The sequence below is a fragment of the Eleutherodactylus coqui genome, chromosome 10 (genome assembly GCF_035609145.1).
Source record: "Eleutherodactylus coqui strain aEleCoq1 chromosome 10, aEleCoq1.hap1, whole genome shotgun sequence".
Classification (NCBI taxonomy): Eukaryota; Metazoa; Chordata; class Amphibia; order Anura; family Eleutherodactylidae; genus Eleutherodactylus; species Eleutherodactylus coqui.
In genome coordinates, this window is record NC_089846.1 from 35250500 (window position 1) to 35267335 (window position 16836).

General features: G+C 42.4%; 1 protein-coding gene across 4 annotated transcripts in view; it reads left to right on the forward strand.

Annotated features, from left to right (window-relative positions):
- Window positions 1-16836, forward strand: part of DENND1A (DENN domain containing 1A) — a 674161-nt gene that overhangs the window by 27165 nt on the left and 630160 nt on the right. For all 4 annotated transcript variants that reach the window (XM_066580802.1, XM_066580803.1, XM_066580804.1 and 1 more), the window contains exon 2: window positions 2639-2706. In XM_066580802.1, coding sequence (XP_066436899.1) covers window positions 2639-2706 — 68 coding nt within the window. The remainder of the gene's footprint in view (window positions 1-2638; window positions 2707-16836) is intronic.

Consider the following 16836-nt stretch of genomic DNA (forward strand, 5'->3'; position numbering starts at 1 on the left):
AGCGGTACAATAATGAGTGTCTGCAGGCAGCAGTGAAGCATGGTGAAGAGTGGTACAATAATGAGTGTCTGCAGGCAGCAGTGAAGCATGGTGAAGAGTGGTACAATAATGAGTGTCTGCAGGCAGCAGTGAAGCATGGTGAAGAGTGGTACAATAATGAGTGTCTGCAGGCAGCAGTGAAGCATGGTGAAGAGTGGTACAATAATGAGTGTCTGCAGGCAGCAGTGAAGCATCGTGAAGAGCGGTACAATAATGAGTGTCTGCAGGCAGCAGTGAAGCATCGTGAAGAGCGGTACAATAATGAGTGTCTGCAGGCAGCAGTGAAGCATGGTGAAGAGTGGTACAATAATGAGTGTCTGCAGGCAGCAGTGAAGCATGGTGAAGAGTGGTACAATAATGAGTGTCTGCAGGCAGCAGTGAAGCATGGTGAAGAGTGGTACAATAATGAGTGTCTGCAGGCAGCAGTGAAGCATCGTGAAGAGCGGTACAATAATGAGTGTCTGCAGGCAGCAGTGAAGCATCGTGAAGAGCGGTACAATAATGAGTGTCTGCAGGCAGCAGTGAAGCATGGTGAAGAGTGGTACAATAATGAGTGTCTGCAGGCAGCAGTGAAGCATGGTGAAGAGTGGTACAATAATGAGTGTCTGCAGGCAGCAGTGAAGCATGGTGAAGAGTGGTACAATAATGAGTGTCTGCAGGCAGCAGTGAAGCATGGTGAAGAGTGGTACAATAATGAGTGTCTGCAGGCAGCAGTGAAGCATCGTGAAGAGCGGTACAATAATGAGTGTCTGCAGGCAGCAGTGAAGCATGGTGAAGAGTGGTACAATAATGAGTGTCTGCAGGCAGCAGTGAAGCATGGTGAAGAGTGGTACAATAATGAGTGTCTGCAGGCAGCAGTGAAGCATCGTGAAGAGCGGTACAATAATGAGTGTCTGCAGGCAGCAGTGAAGCATGGTGAAGAGTGGTACAATAATGAGTGTCTGCAGGCAGCAGTGAAGCATGGTGAAGAGTGGTACAATAATGAGTGTCTGCAGGCAGCAGTGAAGCATGGTGAAGAGCGGTACAATAATGAGTGTCTGCAGGCAGCAGTGAAGCATGGTGAAGAGCGGTACAATAATGAGTGTCTGCAGGCAGCAGTGAAGCATGGGGAAGAGCGGTACAATAATGAGTGTCTGCAGGCAGCAGTGAAGCATTGTGAAGAGCGGTACAATAATGAGTGTCTGCAGGCAGCAATGAAGCATGGTGGAAAGCAGTACAATAATGAGTGTCTGCAAGCAGCAGGGAAGCATGAGGGAGAGCGGTACAATGAGTGTCTGCAAGCAGCAGTGAAGCATGGGGGAGAGGTACAATGAGTGTCTGCAAGTAGCAGTGAAGCATGGTGGGAGAGCAGTACAATAATGAGTGTCTGCAAGCAGCAGTGACATGTGGTGGAGGTTCCTTACAAGTTTTTAGAACTGTATTTCGCCAATGGAATTGAAGATTTCATCAGGATTAATGGTGTTTTCAACACTGAGAAATTCAGATGTAAACTCATCCATCATGTAATAACATCAGGCAGGCATGTGATTGGCTCCAAATTTATTCTGCACCAGGACAACAACCCCAAACATATAGCCAATGTCATCAAGAACGATCTAAGAAGTAAAGAAGAACAAGGAGTCCTGGAAGTGATGGGTATGGTCCCCTGATATCATCATTATCGAGTCTGTCTGGGATTACATGAAGAGACAGAAGGATTTGAGCAAGCTGACATCCACAGAAGATCTACAGTTAGTTCCCCAACATGTTTGGAACAACCTCCCTGCTGAGTTCCTTTGAAAACCGTGTGCAAATGTACCAAATATTGATTTGATTTACATTTCTCTTTTGTTTATTCACTTTGCATTTTGGTTCATTGACAACATTCAATGACAAAACACCATTTCATCTTCACGAGTAGAAACCGATTGCGATTTTCCGTTCTTGGAGAATAAATCGCAGCATGCTGCGATTTTGTGTGGGTTACGCATGGCTGGCTTCCATTAAAGTCAATGGCAGCCAGCCATCCTGCGTCACTTTCGCAGTGAGAACTGTGAAAGTATCGCGGGATCTGCGTCACTCCAGAGCTCCGCCGGCTACTGCAAATGAGCGACAGAGTGTCGGACGGCACATCTGCAATACTGTGCAGTGCTGCCGGACAGGTACGCAGGGGTCACCGGCTGGGCACCGGGACGAACTCCGCTGCAGGAACCCCACATGTGGGTCTGTCCCGCCCGTGTGCAGGAGGCCTAAAACTTTTGCATAGTATTGTACATATACAAGCTTCTATCTGAATGTTGTTTCTTCTCAACTCCCCATACTTGCAAACTTTTTTGGTATATGGAGATGGTGGTAAGTGGCTTCCAATGTGGCGTTGCTTATCTTTTGGGGGAACAAAAAGTGTGTGTGGGTGTTTTAAATCGAACACCTCCGATGTTTGTTTCCACTAGTAGTAGCCGTCAGGAGGGTAGTGTCCATGACCGGCTTCGTTACATTGCCGTGCCCATGAATATTGCCCTAAGAATGAGATATCAGTATAGACACCATTTGAAATATTTGTCTGCTTTATCTGTAGTTGATAAAATCGGGTCTCTTAAAATCACATTTCATTATCTTTCAGGCAAAACCCGGAGAACACATTTGAAGTTTATGTGGAAGTGAGTCGTCCCGGAGAGAAAGCTCAACAAGGTACTTGCCTTATATTTCTGTAGCATAATGTGTTTTGTCGGAATTAACTTCTTGGTTGCTAAGATTATGAATATTTAGTTATAATGCTGTTGTAAGTGAAATTGGCGGAAAATCGCCTAAATGTGGGAAGACATTGGAAGTATGTGCACCCCGTGGAGAACCTTTCATGGAGCTTGAAGTTACTATTAATGTCCAAGTCCCAGAAGAATATGTGATGTAACCCTTTAACAGCCACGTTCTTTCATAGCCTACACAGCCACTTTGCGAACTGACAAAGGTAAAACTCCATGTAAGTTAGTTACTGAAGACCGGCTCCTTCCAAGACGGGCTGCGGTTTTCTGCAGGCAGGTAAGGTCTGAGCATCCTGTGTTTTAGATCTTGAAGTGTGTAGGCTCTTGAGAGACACAATTAATGATGTTATGCAGACTGGATGTGGCCCTCTGGGTTTAATGGAGTACCTTGGGGAGAATCGGCCAGGAGAAGCCTCCCTGCTCTGCTAAGCAGCTGTAATAGACAAAGTGCCCTTAGGTAGTGTAGCTTCACCTTGCTTCCACACTTCTGAACAATGCTTGTGCCATTATCCTCCTGAAAGATCCTGTGGCTGTTGCATGGTGAGGTTTTCAACAATGCCGTTACTTTTAATCTCGAACACTCGTCCTAAAATATACAGTGTTTGCTGAATGACTCAAACGTGCTGTTATAGATATTCCATTCTTAGAAAACCTTTTTTTTTCTCCTTTTTGAAGCATGATGGTCGATAACCTTTCATATACTCAGATCACTTATTTATCCCTCTAAGATGATTTTATCCTTCCATCTTCTACCTTTTTCTGTTTCTCTTCCAGTCTTTTCCTTCATTTTAACTATGTTGTCCAAAGTGGATACTTTTCCAGTCATGTATCTGTCTAAAGAGGACCTGGCGGCTCTCCTGAAATGTCTAATTTTATTAAATACTTGGATTTTTCGTGAAATAACCATTCTGAAGCATCTTTCTGTGCCATTCCTTAAGTTGTCAATTTATTCATAAGCTCCTAGGGTAATAGCAGAGTGTTGCTATTCCCTCTGTCAAAGGGTGTGCCCCAACACAATTGAATAATATCAACTCTGATCAGGCAGTTTGCCCCCCTCATATCATATCCAAGAGATGTTTTTGAGCGGAAGGTGAATAAAATGACACACCTTACAGCCTATATGAAGCGCTGATTGGCAACTCAATTCAGCACTGCTTAAACCACCGTCTTTTTCACTTTGCACAATATAGGACATCGTGGGGCAAATTATATCTTGTATTATTTAGTTTTGTATTTCAGTCTAAATCTGCTGTTGTGAGCAAACATTTCCCATTCACAATGAGTGCGATGTATTCTTTCTTATCAAGCACATGAAACTTGCAGAGAGACAAATCAACAGAATGTGATCATTCTTTACACTTTAAAGGAAAACCAGTTTTAACCAAAAGAATGATGTAGCTGTTTTTAACTTTGTCATGTATTAAGACCCTACTGAGCATGTCTGCTAATTTCCCTCTCTTTTGATTACCCCATGTGAATGACCTATCGGCACATGATCTGTTATAATGTATCTGAATGTCGTAGCTTATTTTGTTACAATATAAACTTTTTTTTCTCACTATTATTTAATCAGATGCCCTTTGGTTTTACACACTGTACTGTGTATTATTCATGGGCTTCACCAAGCTCGTACCAACTACACCTAATATTGCACCCACAGTATATCTAAGAGTGCATTTGTGCTAACAACGCCAAGGTAACTTGGCTGCCCAACAGTCAAACATTTTATCACTCAGTGAGGGTAGAGATAGATAGATAGATAGATAGATAGATAGATAGATAGATAGATAGAGATATATATATATATATATATATATATATATATATATCTCTATCTAATTTTTTTTTTTTTATATAGGCTACATTCACACATGATGGAATTGGCAGAAACTTTCTATGGCTTAAGGTCTGCAACAAAATATTTGTAAAACTAGCACCGTTGGTGTGGATTTTGCTGCGGATCCACAGCAGACTTCATCACTTCAGTTGAATGGTTGAAATCAGCTGCAAATCAGTGGCGAAAACATGTCAAAATCCGGGCCAAATGGTGCAGATTTTGGTGCACATCCGTTCTAGGATAGGCAGCACAAAATATGCTGTTGATTTTGGTGCAGACCCATAGCAAATTCCGCCACATGCGTACTTGCCCTTGAAGGGGTTTTTCTGAGGTTAGGGTTTTTTTTTATTTGCAAAAACCTATTTGTCAACATTTTATTTAGCCAAAATAGACACACATACAGAAACAGCAGACATCAAAAAGAATGCACACCTGCTGATACATCACAGTACATGAGAACCGAGAGAAAAAGACAAAAGTGAAAACCCTAAGTGTCTCGCATATTCGTGTGCATTTCTCATAAAACATAATACTTGGCTGTTCATTTTCACATTTTATTTATCAACTACCCATAATGGAGCAAACCCAAACAAGGGAGGGCTCCTAGCCTCAGAGCCCCAAAACACCAGGAAAAAAGAAAGAGAGAAAAAAAACCAAGACAAAACAAACAAAAAGGACAAAAAAATTTGTGACCACCCCCCCCCTCCCCAAAACTTTAACCCTCCCCCCGTTAAACAAACCTGCGCGACTCTTAGCCTAAACAGTAGATCGGTTCAAGCGGGTATACCTCACCATATAATTCCTAGCAACTAGACAGGCATCTCTGCTGCCGTTGCAGGAAAGTTCACCCCCCCCCCCCCCCAAATTTTGTCAAACTTCTCGGGATATCCCCTGGCCATATAAGTCAGTATATACATTGGAAGCACAGAGTTCACCACCTGGATCCATGCGTTTCTGGTCGGCCTACCAGGGTGCTTCCAATTCAACAAAATCACCTTTTTAGCATATAAAAACAGTAGCTTATATAAGGTGCGGGTTGCTGCTGCCACTGGTAGGTCTCCAACAACTATTTGTCATCCTTAACCCCTTGAGAACATCTACCATAAATGTACGGTGAATGTGTCCCCTTTTTTTATAGAGGGAATAGGAGACCCCAATAGCAGGGCTTAATAGGATGACGTTAAAAGTAAAACATACTGTAATTCTGAAGTATGGCAGTATATTGTGCAAGTGATCGAACGATTGTTAGTTCAGCTACTGATCACCCTGCCGACGCTCTGTTTACAGCCTGGGTACAGGACATAAAAGACTGACTTCACACCGATTCCTGTAACTGGAAGAATGATGATAATCAAAGTCCCAACTAGAATTCCATGTACCCATGAATCATGGTTAAGAACCAAGGTCTATAAATATACAAACTTTTGGTCCTTGGCTTTAATCCCCCATCATAGTAAAAATACTTTGCAAGTTTAAAGCTCCTGCAACATAAAAGGGGCATGTCCGGTGCTTGGCTGTCGGAGGTAGTCAAGGACCTGAAGGACGAGACAGAAGTGGTTTTTAACTGCTGGTGATGGTGATGGTCAGTGACATTTTCTATGAGACCCCCTGGCACGTCAGAGCTGCATAGTCTTGGCAGACCCCATCCCCGCTCTCGCAGTGATCACTCTCACTACAGGGGGATGCTTTCCCCTGTAACTCGGGCTCCTGTGGACGGAAAACTGTGAAATAAAGACTGTGTGAATTTTCCCCAGAGGTCCTATATGACATCATAGTGGACATAGATGTTTAAGAAAAAAATTTACAGAATAAAATGCAAGTATATTGAAAAAAGAAGAAAAAAAATGTAAAAGAAAATAATTGGAAAAAAAATACGTACGTCAACCTAAACCATTGCCATATCCGCCCTGCAATCCAAGACTACACAGAGTATCAAAACTTTCAAAACCAAATGGTGAACCAATTCCTGCACTTTATTTTAGCGTAAATGTAGTAATTTTTAAAATAAAGAACTTTTTTTTAAAGTATCCTTTTTTTTTTTCTTCTCTTACTGTTTGTACACATTACAGGGAAAAATTCTGTGAAAAAAAGGTATTAAAGAATAGTCCTATATGTTGTGGAAAAAACGCAGCAAAAATAATTTTGACTGTCCAAGAAGAAAAAATAAGGCCCTGAAACCACCACATGCATATAAAACGGCTTTGTGTTAAAGGCTATGTGGGATATTCAGTTGACCATACTGTGGGAATAGTTCTAAAAACTAATCCTAATGGCAGCTAGATCTATTTATTTCTATCCTACAGCACATAAGATATATTCTATCTATAAGGGCCGTCCAAGTTCTGTTGGCCATTCTCATTGTCTTATTTCCTGAGTGCTTTCACCTTTCCATCCTAGTGAGTTGCGGTTATATAATTGGTATTTAGTGTCATAGACAGGACGAGATGACTACTTGCTGGTATCGGAGCAGTCCCCCGCCTCACGATGATACTTTCTATTAATGAAGTAGGATTGACGAGACAATTGGAAATTGATGGAATTACTGCATTAAGGCCCAAGTCAAACTGGCCACGAAGGAGTTATTACAACCCTTCCATTCATGCAGTGTTTAGGATTAGAAAGGGAAATGCAGCTTATGTGTCAAGACAAAGCTCGTAAAAGGTTCTTTCACAAACTCTACCACACGTTTTCTCCCTTCCCTCCAAAACATCCTGCTTTGTTAAAATAAGAGATGAATCTCTTCCACAGAAATCTATTAACTCCAGAGTAGTTCATCATTGTTTGAGGGCAAGGAACCCCATTAGCATTTGAAAGACTCGCGCTTCCCATAATTTTGTTCCTACAGGAGTCTGGGAGCCGTTGAAGTACTTCCGTCTTTACTCTAGGAGTTGGTTTGTGTGCATGCCTTTTCTGAAGTCTGTGAAGATCACAATCATCGGCCGCAGCTTAATTCTTTTGTATGGCTTTTTCACAATTATTACATTTGGCGGGGGGGTTGTATCACGAGATTCGGTTTTGTTAAAAGTTGATGTTCTTCAGTAGCCAATAGCGGATATTTGAAGCAGTTTTTTTTTTTAACTTTGTGATTACAATAGAATGAGATCATTGGCTAAGTCCCCCCCCCCCCCCCTCTGTTTACAACAGAAATGAACAATTCATAGAAGAGAGTTGTGATAAACTAGCAGTTATTAATGGGATTGTCCGGTTACCAGATAAGATTTCCTCTATGGGTCTAGCTGTGTTAAAATAACAAAATGAGTTGTACTTGCCTATCATCATCATTCCCTGGGATCCAGCGCTGCAGCCCCAACGTCATCCTGCATTTGTTGAGAAGAACGACTTCACCGGATGTCAACTGACCGCTTCAGCATCGTTCCGAACTTTTGGCATCATGGTGCCCAGGATGTGAGCGCTGATGCCAGGACTTCAGAAAGATAATGCTGCAGCGGTTTGGTGAGAGCCGTTGATGTCCTCTTTCACTACAAATGCCGATGCCACGACAGGGCTGCAGCACTGGATCACGGGATGTTGGGATGGTAAGTACAACTCCTTTTTATTTTAGGACAGCTGGACCCATATCGGAAATGTCTGGCAACCGGACAACCCCTGTAATTACTCTATATTATGTAATGGTGTACATTGTAAAGATTTAAACAAAATGCCATATGCATTCTTGTAATCAGTTTTATTATTCAAATGCAACAAGTAAAGTTTGAGTTACAAAGTTGCAAAAAGTCTTGATTTAAAAAAAACAAAACAACAAATCCATGCAAGTGTTGGGAAAATGTACAAACTCCATGCAGAAGCTTTAGTCTGGTCTAGACTGTGTCCTTACAATCGCATTCTCCTACCCAGTGTGACACGGAGTGTGGAGATCCAGAAGTAGCACAAAGGGAAGAGTTATGCTCTCAACTGTTCCCATGCTAGTGAGGTATATGGCTATTGCCTGATAGAGGTGTTGTAGAGATCTTAAGAGTTTGCCGGACTTGTGAGACTTTGCTGATCTCTCTGTAAGGCTATGGAAAGAGCTGTGTAAAAGAGATTGCCAGGCATTTTTCTATGGAACACAAGTACTTTCAACATATTGATAGATAATGGGTGTGTTCACACATTGCAAAATCGCTGAAGCTTTCCATAGCACTGCTATGGAAAGCGCCGGGCCCCTGTCCACTGCGATCATTGCGATTCTCCGCTCGCGGCCGGCAATTCGCAGTACGCTGCGAATTGCCCCGATTCTCCCGATTAGGCTGACTTGTGGAGAACCGTCAGCAGCTCCTGCTCCTGGGCGGCGGCTCTGGCGACAGAGCTCCGCCGCAGGATACCGCAACGCCCGTGGACAGGGGGCCTTAATCCCATTCACTTTGATAGTAAACCTTTGCACTGCAGATTTTCCACAGCATCTCCCTAAATTGAGTCTGACTAGGCCACTATACATACCTTTTTTAAATTCAATAATCGAAACGAAAAAGTATGTATCTAAGTGGGTTTTTTTTTTAATACTATACAGTAAATGCAGAACATGCAATCATGAGTCACACCATTAATAAAATAGTTTTTTGGGGTTTTTTTTGGAAATATGCATGTACGAGCTTGAATTAGTAAATGTTGTTCAGAATGAGGGTCTACGTTGAGTGAATCATTGGAAATGACTCATTTTTCTTTTGATGGATTTAATGATGGCATATTCCATGATGAGCTATCAAGAAAAAGTTGACTATGAACTGAAAGGTTTTTTTATTCGATACACAATTACAGGAGTGGTGCAAAACTATCATTATGCTGGAATTAATCATTGAATGTTATCCACTAAGATGTTGATTGGCTCAACGTTTAGTATATGGGTTCAATATTACTAGTGTTGAGCGGGCAAATTACAACAATATTTAAAGGGATTATCCACTTAGGACAATCCATAGTGGTTAATTTAAATCAATGGATTGTCTCCATTGTGTGTGGATATTCCAAGTCGTCCAGAAAAAGAGGAACTCTTTGTAGCTGAACTTTTGTCCAGCTAGCTGATGGAGGTCTCACATGAGGGATCTCTCCTCGTTTAACACACAACACCCCCAAATGGTCATTGAAATCCAGACGTTGACAAAGTTTTTGGTGGGAAACTTAGTCTGCAGAGGAAATTTTTTACAATTTGGAAAAAAATTCTTGGATTAGAAGGGATTTCATATACAATAGATTCCACTTGTGTTGAACGTTCATATGTATGGCTGCTTAAGGTAAAATCTTTGCCCATGAATTGATGTGTACAATCAACTTTGTAAAATGGTCCTTTGGTCTAAGAAATTCTGAAGCAAAGTGTCACTGAGAACATCTTAAGAGGCGATCAGTGGACCGCATGGAATAGTCCATGTTCTACTCTGAGATGCGTTGGAAGTGTCATGAAGAAAGAATACATAGGCTACAATTCCTCCTTGCATCTTCATAAGGGAACTCCTCTTTCGTGTTGATTTATCTTCTCCCTTTCTTCTTTCCATGCCTGACATCCTCATCAAGTTCACAGTAGGCTTGCTTTGTTTGCTTTATGTTCAATGCTTGATAAGATTTTTTTTTTTTCTTGCCCCATTGTTTTTTGAAGCAAGGACAAGACTTGCCAGAGTCTGGTGACGGTTTTGTAAAGCCACAATACGGTCATTGTCTACCACTGAATAATTGTGGCTGCTTTTTGTGCTACCAGAACTAAGGCATTGGCTGTGAACGAATTCCTTCTTAGCGTGAAAGGGGACTAATCCATGTAAATACAGAAGAAAAATAAAGCTATACAGAAAAAGGGAAAGACTGCTAAGCAGGAGGGCAGAGGTCAGCAATTTAACCTTTAACCTAACAAATAAGAAGCATGAATTGGTTTACAAAAGGGAGCTTCTGTGATCTGTCAGTATTTCTATTGAGGACATGGCAAGAAGGAACAACTGACAGGCACTGCCATTTAACTGCATGGAAAACGTAGCAGTTGGTATATCTCTGTCAGCGGGTAAGACCTAAAGTTGGAGATAAGTCCTTAGTTCTACATCAGATCATAGGGAAAATGCAATTTATGGCGGAGTTAAGCAACGTGGGCATTGGACCTTGGATAAAAGAAGAGCTGTGGTTGATACTGTGGCATTATCACAATTCATCCTTAGTGTTTACCTATGGGAAAACAAGTCATAGACTACCTTTAAACCAAGTCCGTTGGAGTAATATATAGGCTACAAAAATGGTGTTGTTGCCCTCGCTTTAGGGTACGTTCACAGCGAGGAACTGTTGCTCAGATAGTCGCTCAGAAAAGTCACTGTAGCATACGGACGACATCATTTGAATACTTTCACACAGAACGCTTATTGTTCGTTAGTTGTTTGCCAACGTACCATTTGTGGAAGGAAACTCCATGGAAATTTGTTCACAAGTTCTCGAGAAGCGGCCGAGAAGTCAACGAGCCGGCAGCAGGACTTTCAGTTTGAAAGCTCTGCATGAGCGCTGCTACCTTAGCAGTGACGTCAACGCTCATGCTGTCACTTAACAGACTGATGGGTTGTGTAAAAGGGCATTTAGTTACTGGTCATAAAATTACGTCTGCAGTCTTCATTGCAGTACTTGAATTGGGTTATTAGTCTTGACCAGATATGGGATAGTTTGACATTTTACAGCAGTGCATGGGTTTGTGAAAGCCCACATAAAAATGCAATTATAAATGCCATGGAAGTGTGACAATATTGTGGAGGCATTCATGTGACCCCTTTTGTGTGTGCGGCCAAGCATTATCCTACTGGAAAATGCCTCTAGGAAGCCGCCATGAGAGGCAAGAGATGTGGCTGCAGGATGTCCTAAACCTATAACTGGGCCTGTCATTGGACCTCACACCACTATAAGAGTTGACTGACTGTCATGCGCAATGGCCCCCCAGACCATCACACTATCATTCCGGCCAGTGCGTTATTCCACAGCAAAGGCAGGATTGAGGTGAGGTGCTCACCCCTAAGTCTCTAGACATTAATGCAGCTATCCCCACTGGCCAAACTAAACCTGAATTCGTTGCTGGAAACAACCTGGTTCCTCTTCACACCACTGCAAATGGAAGGAATGGTGGGTGTCAAAAGCTGTACACTTAAAATGGGCTCCAAGAGACCAAATGCTCTCCAGCCAAGCGCCTGGAAATGGATCTGTCTGACTCAGCGGCCTTTAATGATGATGCCACCTGTTTCTAGAGAACAACTAAACATTTGGTGCTTATCAGATCTTCTCTACTGGTGGCCTGTTGATGGTGTCCTGCACCCAGTCACAGTGTGTGTGTCTGTCTGCCCTCATGCATCCACCTGTCCCAACACTTCCTAACTGTATGGTCAGAACGGTCCAGGTGGCATGCAGTTCATTGATGCGACCATGCAGTTTCTCGCATTCCAGTAATGCCCCCACCAACTCACAATCTTTGAGTGAAATCGCTTTGATTTTGCTATAGAAGCATGTCTAGTGGTCAACAAGCTCTATATAAGTAACCTCTGAGCCTTTTTATAGGCCAAAGGTAGAACCACTTTTAGGGCCTCGGGTGACAAGACCGTTGATCTAATCATTTGCATAAGTGCCATAGATGTACCTGCATTCCGACTTAAATATAAAAGTGTCTTTAAGTATAAAATGTACACACACTAATGGAAAGTGTTAACACCTAGACTTGCAAAAGATTTATGAAACCTGGATCAAAGTCTCTCTATATGAAGACTATTGAATAATTAAAAAATTGGATGAAGTATGGAAATGATGGGCGCCTTTGGTATGCAAAATAAATAAAATTTAAATGAATCTTATTTGTATAGCGCCAACTTATTCCGCGGTGCTTTCGAGTAATTTATTTATTACCCCCCACCAAGCTGGGTACTTATTTTATCGACCTCAAAAAAATGGAAAGCAGAGTCAACCTTGAGCTGGCTACCTGAATCACGCGGTGATTGAACCCGCAACCTTCAGGTCGTGAGCGAGAACTTAGGACTGCATTTCTGCTGCCTTAGCACTCTGCGACACACAGGGCACTACACTCTTTTAGCTTATAAGTTAAGTGTGTTATGTAAGAGGGTCTTTCTTTGTCCTCAGATTGTTTGTGGCATAGTATGAGTTTGAACTCCGTACACCCAAATTTCTGACTTTGAGAAAGGTTGCATAATTAGCATGTTCATAATGTAAGCATAATATCCTGTAGCCTTCGGAAGAATTTGGCTGTAGTGCAATGTCATTCCAGAGAGTGGCTACTTTGTGAATACAGGAAGGCTTTAGTACTCGCAGACCTGGCACAGGTCCACGCAGAAGGATAGCGCTATATAAAGACTGCCAACTTGTGCGGATGGCTGTTGCTAGTAGAGCATGAACTGCTACACAGATCCAAGCAATGGATGGAATCTGAGTCACTCCACAAACCATTTTAAACCAATTTCTTGAAACTGGGTTGCATTTTTAGACCCTCATGCAGTGCATTCCATCCACCAGATTTCACTGATGGCAAGACTAATCTCCATTTATGCATGAAGAACAGTTGTGTTTAGTGATGACTTCCAGTTCTGTCTGGGACAAAGTGATCATCAGCATATCCATCTGCATTTTTGGAGAAAGGGCCCACCCCACTGTAATTTCCGAGCAACATACAGGTCCAAACACTGGAGCCATGGTTTGTGGGGCAATCTGTTACAACAGCAGAACTGTACTGGTGCTTTTTGAAGGCACAATGAGTGCTTGCCAGTATGTGGACACAGTGGTGCACTCGGTTATCATACTTTTCATGACCACCATTTATAATATCTTTCCAACAGTAAAAGATATGCCTTGTAAGGGGTCATGACCATGGATTGGCCTGCATGGTCCCCAGATTTATTCCCAATAGAGCATGTCTAGGACCCCATAGAAAAATGTTAAATGAAATTCCAGCGATTCCTACTGGGTACAACCCTTTCAATTTCCACCAGTGTGTGTATGTATGTATGTATGTATGTATATATATTAGACCGACGGGCAGGCAGGCATTCCTTCGTAATTCCACTGACTAATTTTCATGAGCATGGGTATAATAGTTAGACTGTAAGGCCGGGCTCATATGACAAGGCCGGATTCAGCATGCGGGAGGCCCACAGTGGATTCCAGCTGGTGATCCTGTGTATGGCGCGTAATTGTAGTCTGTATGACCATGTACGCACACTGGCGGTCATGCAAAGTACAGCTCCTTTTTTTTTTTTTTTTTTGCGCATCTCCTGTGCTATCGCATTTTGATGACACGGGTACCAGTAGCCCATACGCACGGGTTTCACTGTCATGGATTCCGCTCTATATGTATATTTTATTATGTAGAATCGTGTGCTGGATTGAGGGGGGAGACAGCTTTGCAATGCTTGCGTAGATGTCGACTATGTGAGGAGTGAAGCTTGTTGTAGATGTTATGGTAATGAGTGACCGTGATGGGTAGTGTGTAGTGGTACATAATACATAGACATGCCAGCAGAGTTCCTTTGATAATACGCTGCATCACATAAAGCTAAAGTGTGTAATATCGCTATACATGTATATTGTAATTAGATGGTCATATGAAAAGACATTATCCACCTTTTAGGGCTCATTTAGATGAGCATGTTTATGTGCATACATACGCGCACAAAACCGCACGTCTATTTGAACCATTGGTTTCCTATGATGTGTTCACATGTCCATGTTTTACAGGCCTGCAAACACGCGCATCTGCAAAAGATAGGACATGTGTGCACCGCATAGGTCTGTGTTGCATGTAAATATTCCCCACGGGGAGTCCCCTCATCACTGAACACGGACAGTGTTCAGTAATGATGGTACTTCCCGTGAGGAGTAAAGAATCCCCTGCCACGTCTGTGACAGCTGTGATAGAGGATTGCGATGTTCTCCCATTGCTTTCAATGGAGTCGCATGTGTAAAAAATATATATACTCACCTCTCCACTTGGTCCCCCTGCACTGCTCTGGAGCTCTTTCAGCAGGAATTTAAAATCCCCCGCCTGCTGAAAGGGCTGTGCCTGATTGGCTGAGCGCTCAGCCAATCACAGGCAGCGCTCAGCCATTCATTGAATTATGAATGGCTGAGCACTCAACCAATCACAGACAGCGCTCAGCTGTCCTTCAATAAGGCTGAGCGCTACCTGTGATTGGCTCATTGCTCAGCCAATCCGACACAGCAGGTGGGGATTTTAAATACCCGCCTGTTGAAAGAGCTTCAGAGCAGTGCAGGGGGACCAAGCGACTAGACTTACCTATATATTTTCTTTACACATTCAAGGAAGGTTTATATTTAAAGTCCTTCCCTGAAAATCACTGCAGGGGTGCCTGCAGCCCATTGCTTTCAATGTGGCCTCCAGCAACAGCGGCCCATTGAAAGCAATTGGCACGGAGCTTCGTGCATGCTTTTTTCTGCACATCCGTGCAGCGCTGCGTTTTGTGCAGCACGGTTGCATGCAAAACAATGCTCGTGTGAACGAGGCCTTAAAGAGGAAATGTCAGCTCTTTTGATGAGTATTTTGGCAAGTACTTGTATTTCCCAAGAAATGGCAGTTCTGAAGCATCTTTGCTTAGAACTGTTTTGTGCAGTTCTTGTGGTGGACCTCATAAAAAGTTGATAACTGAATGTTGTTCCCTGTGTCAAAGGAGCAGGTCTCTACACAGAATGACTTCTTGGAGAATATCAAAGTGTGTATGGATGCACCCCCAACTGGTAACATCCAGTTGTCAATTTATTCATAAATTTCCAGGGTCATTCCAGAACAAATTGGCAAAATCACCCAAAGGGCTAATGCCTGTCCTTGTGCAATTTTTACAAAACTTTACACATTTGTTTGTTACTAGCAGGTATATAAAAATCTAAATTTTTGCCCTTAAAAACCCTGTCAATTGGCGTCTTTCTGGTGCAGTTTGTAGTGTGGATTTAGCCCTGTCAATGAGCAAAATCCACACATGGAAACCCCAATGCAGAAAATCATGTTTCCGTGTCAAGAAAGGACATATCACTTGTTGATGTGGAAAAGCTTATTTCTGTATTGGAATTCCGCACACGGATCTTGCCCATTTCCAGGGCTAAATTTGCTCAATGATCGGTACTAGAAATGAGCGAGCGTACTCGCTAAGACAAACTACTCGAGCGAGTAGTGCCTTATGGGAGTACCTGCCCGCTTGTCTCAAAAGAGATCTCTCCCCCCCCCCCCCCCCCCCCGCTCACTCCCGCAACTCACCGCTCTCCCCCGCCGGCACCCAAATCTTTTGAGACGAGCGGGCAGGTACTCGCATAAGGCACTACTCGCTCGAGTAGTTTGCCTTAGCGAGTACGCTCACTCATCTCTAATCGGTGCCAAAAACCTTGTCAGAAATCTGTTGGTTTTTCCTGTGATTTTTCAGAGGTGGAATTCATGCTGAAAATTCCGTGGTAAACTCCGCAGTTTGAACATACCCTAAGCATTCAATATATCAAAAGACAAATGTAAAAAATTGATGCCTAAATATTGTTTGTTCTTACTAGTGCTTTAAGAGAGTCATGAAAAATGATGGAATGAAAGATGTTTCTGGCTCCTTTTTTACTGGGCACCAATGAGACTTGGAGCACAGTATGAGGTTTCCATAAACTCTGCCAGTATGAAACTGTCACCAAACCCAAGCTTTGGAGTGCTATTTTATTTCATTCTTCCATTGTTTGAGACGCCACTCAGCATAGAGAAAAAAAATCAAGAAAGCAGTCATTATTTCCACACGTAAAGAAGAACTTCCTAATGCATCGAAACCTATGACCTCACTGCTAAAACGCATACTTGCCCATTCATATCCTGTTCTATCACTAAGGTAGCATTACTTATTTATGATTGGGCATTTACCTAACATTCTTATATGTTCTTAGTACTTTTCAAATTATTATATTGTTTTCTATTTTGTTTTTGAGTGTTTTCTCCGCAACAACCACGAGTTACGTTGTAGCTCCACATTTGACCAACACAATCACACTATAAAAAAACAGCATATAATGTAAAGTGTGGTGGATAACAATGCACTAGCAGTCCATGCAGCCTGAAAATGTGCCATGCCAAGGAAGAATTCTCAATTTGTAGACTGTGTACCAGAAGCTGAATAGTAGATAATGAAAATTCTGTTCAATCTACCTGCAGCAAGTTATAGGAGGATTAGTTGAGTAATTTTATATCGTTTTGCAGGAAAAACTGCAGTTTACGGGTGGCTTCACACGAGTGTGTTTTTG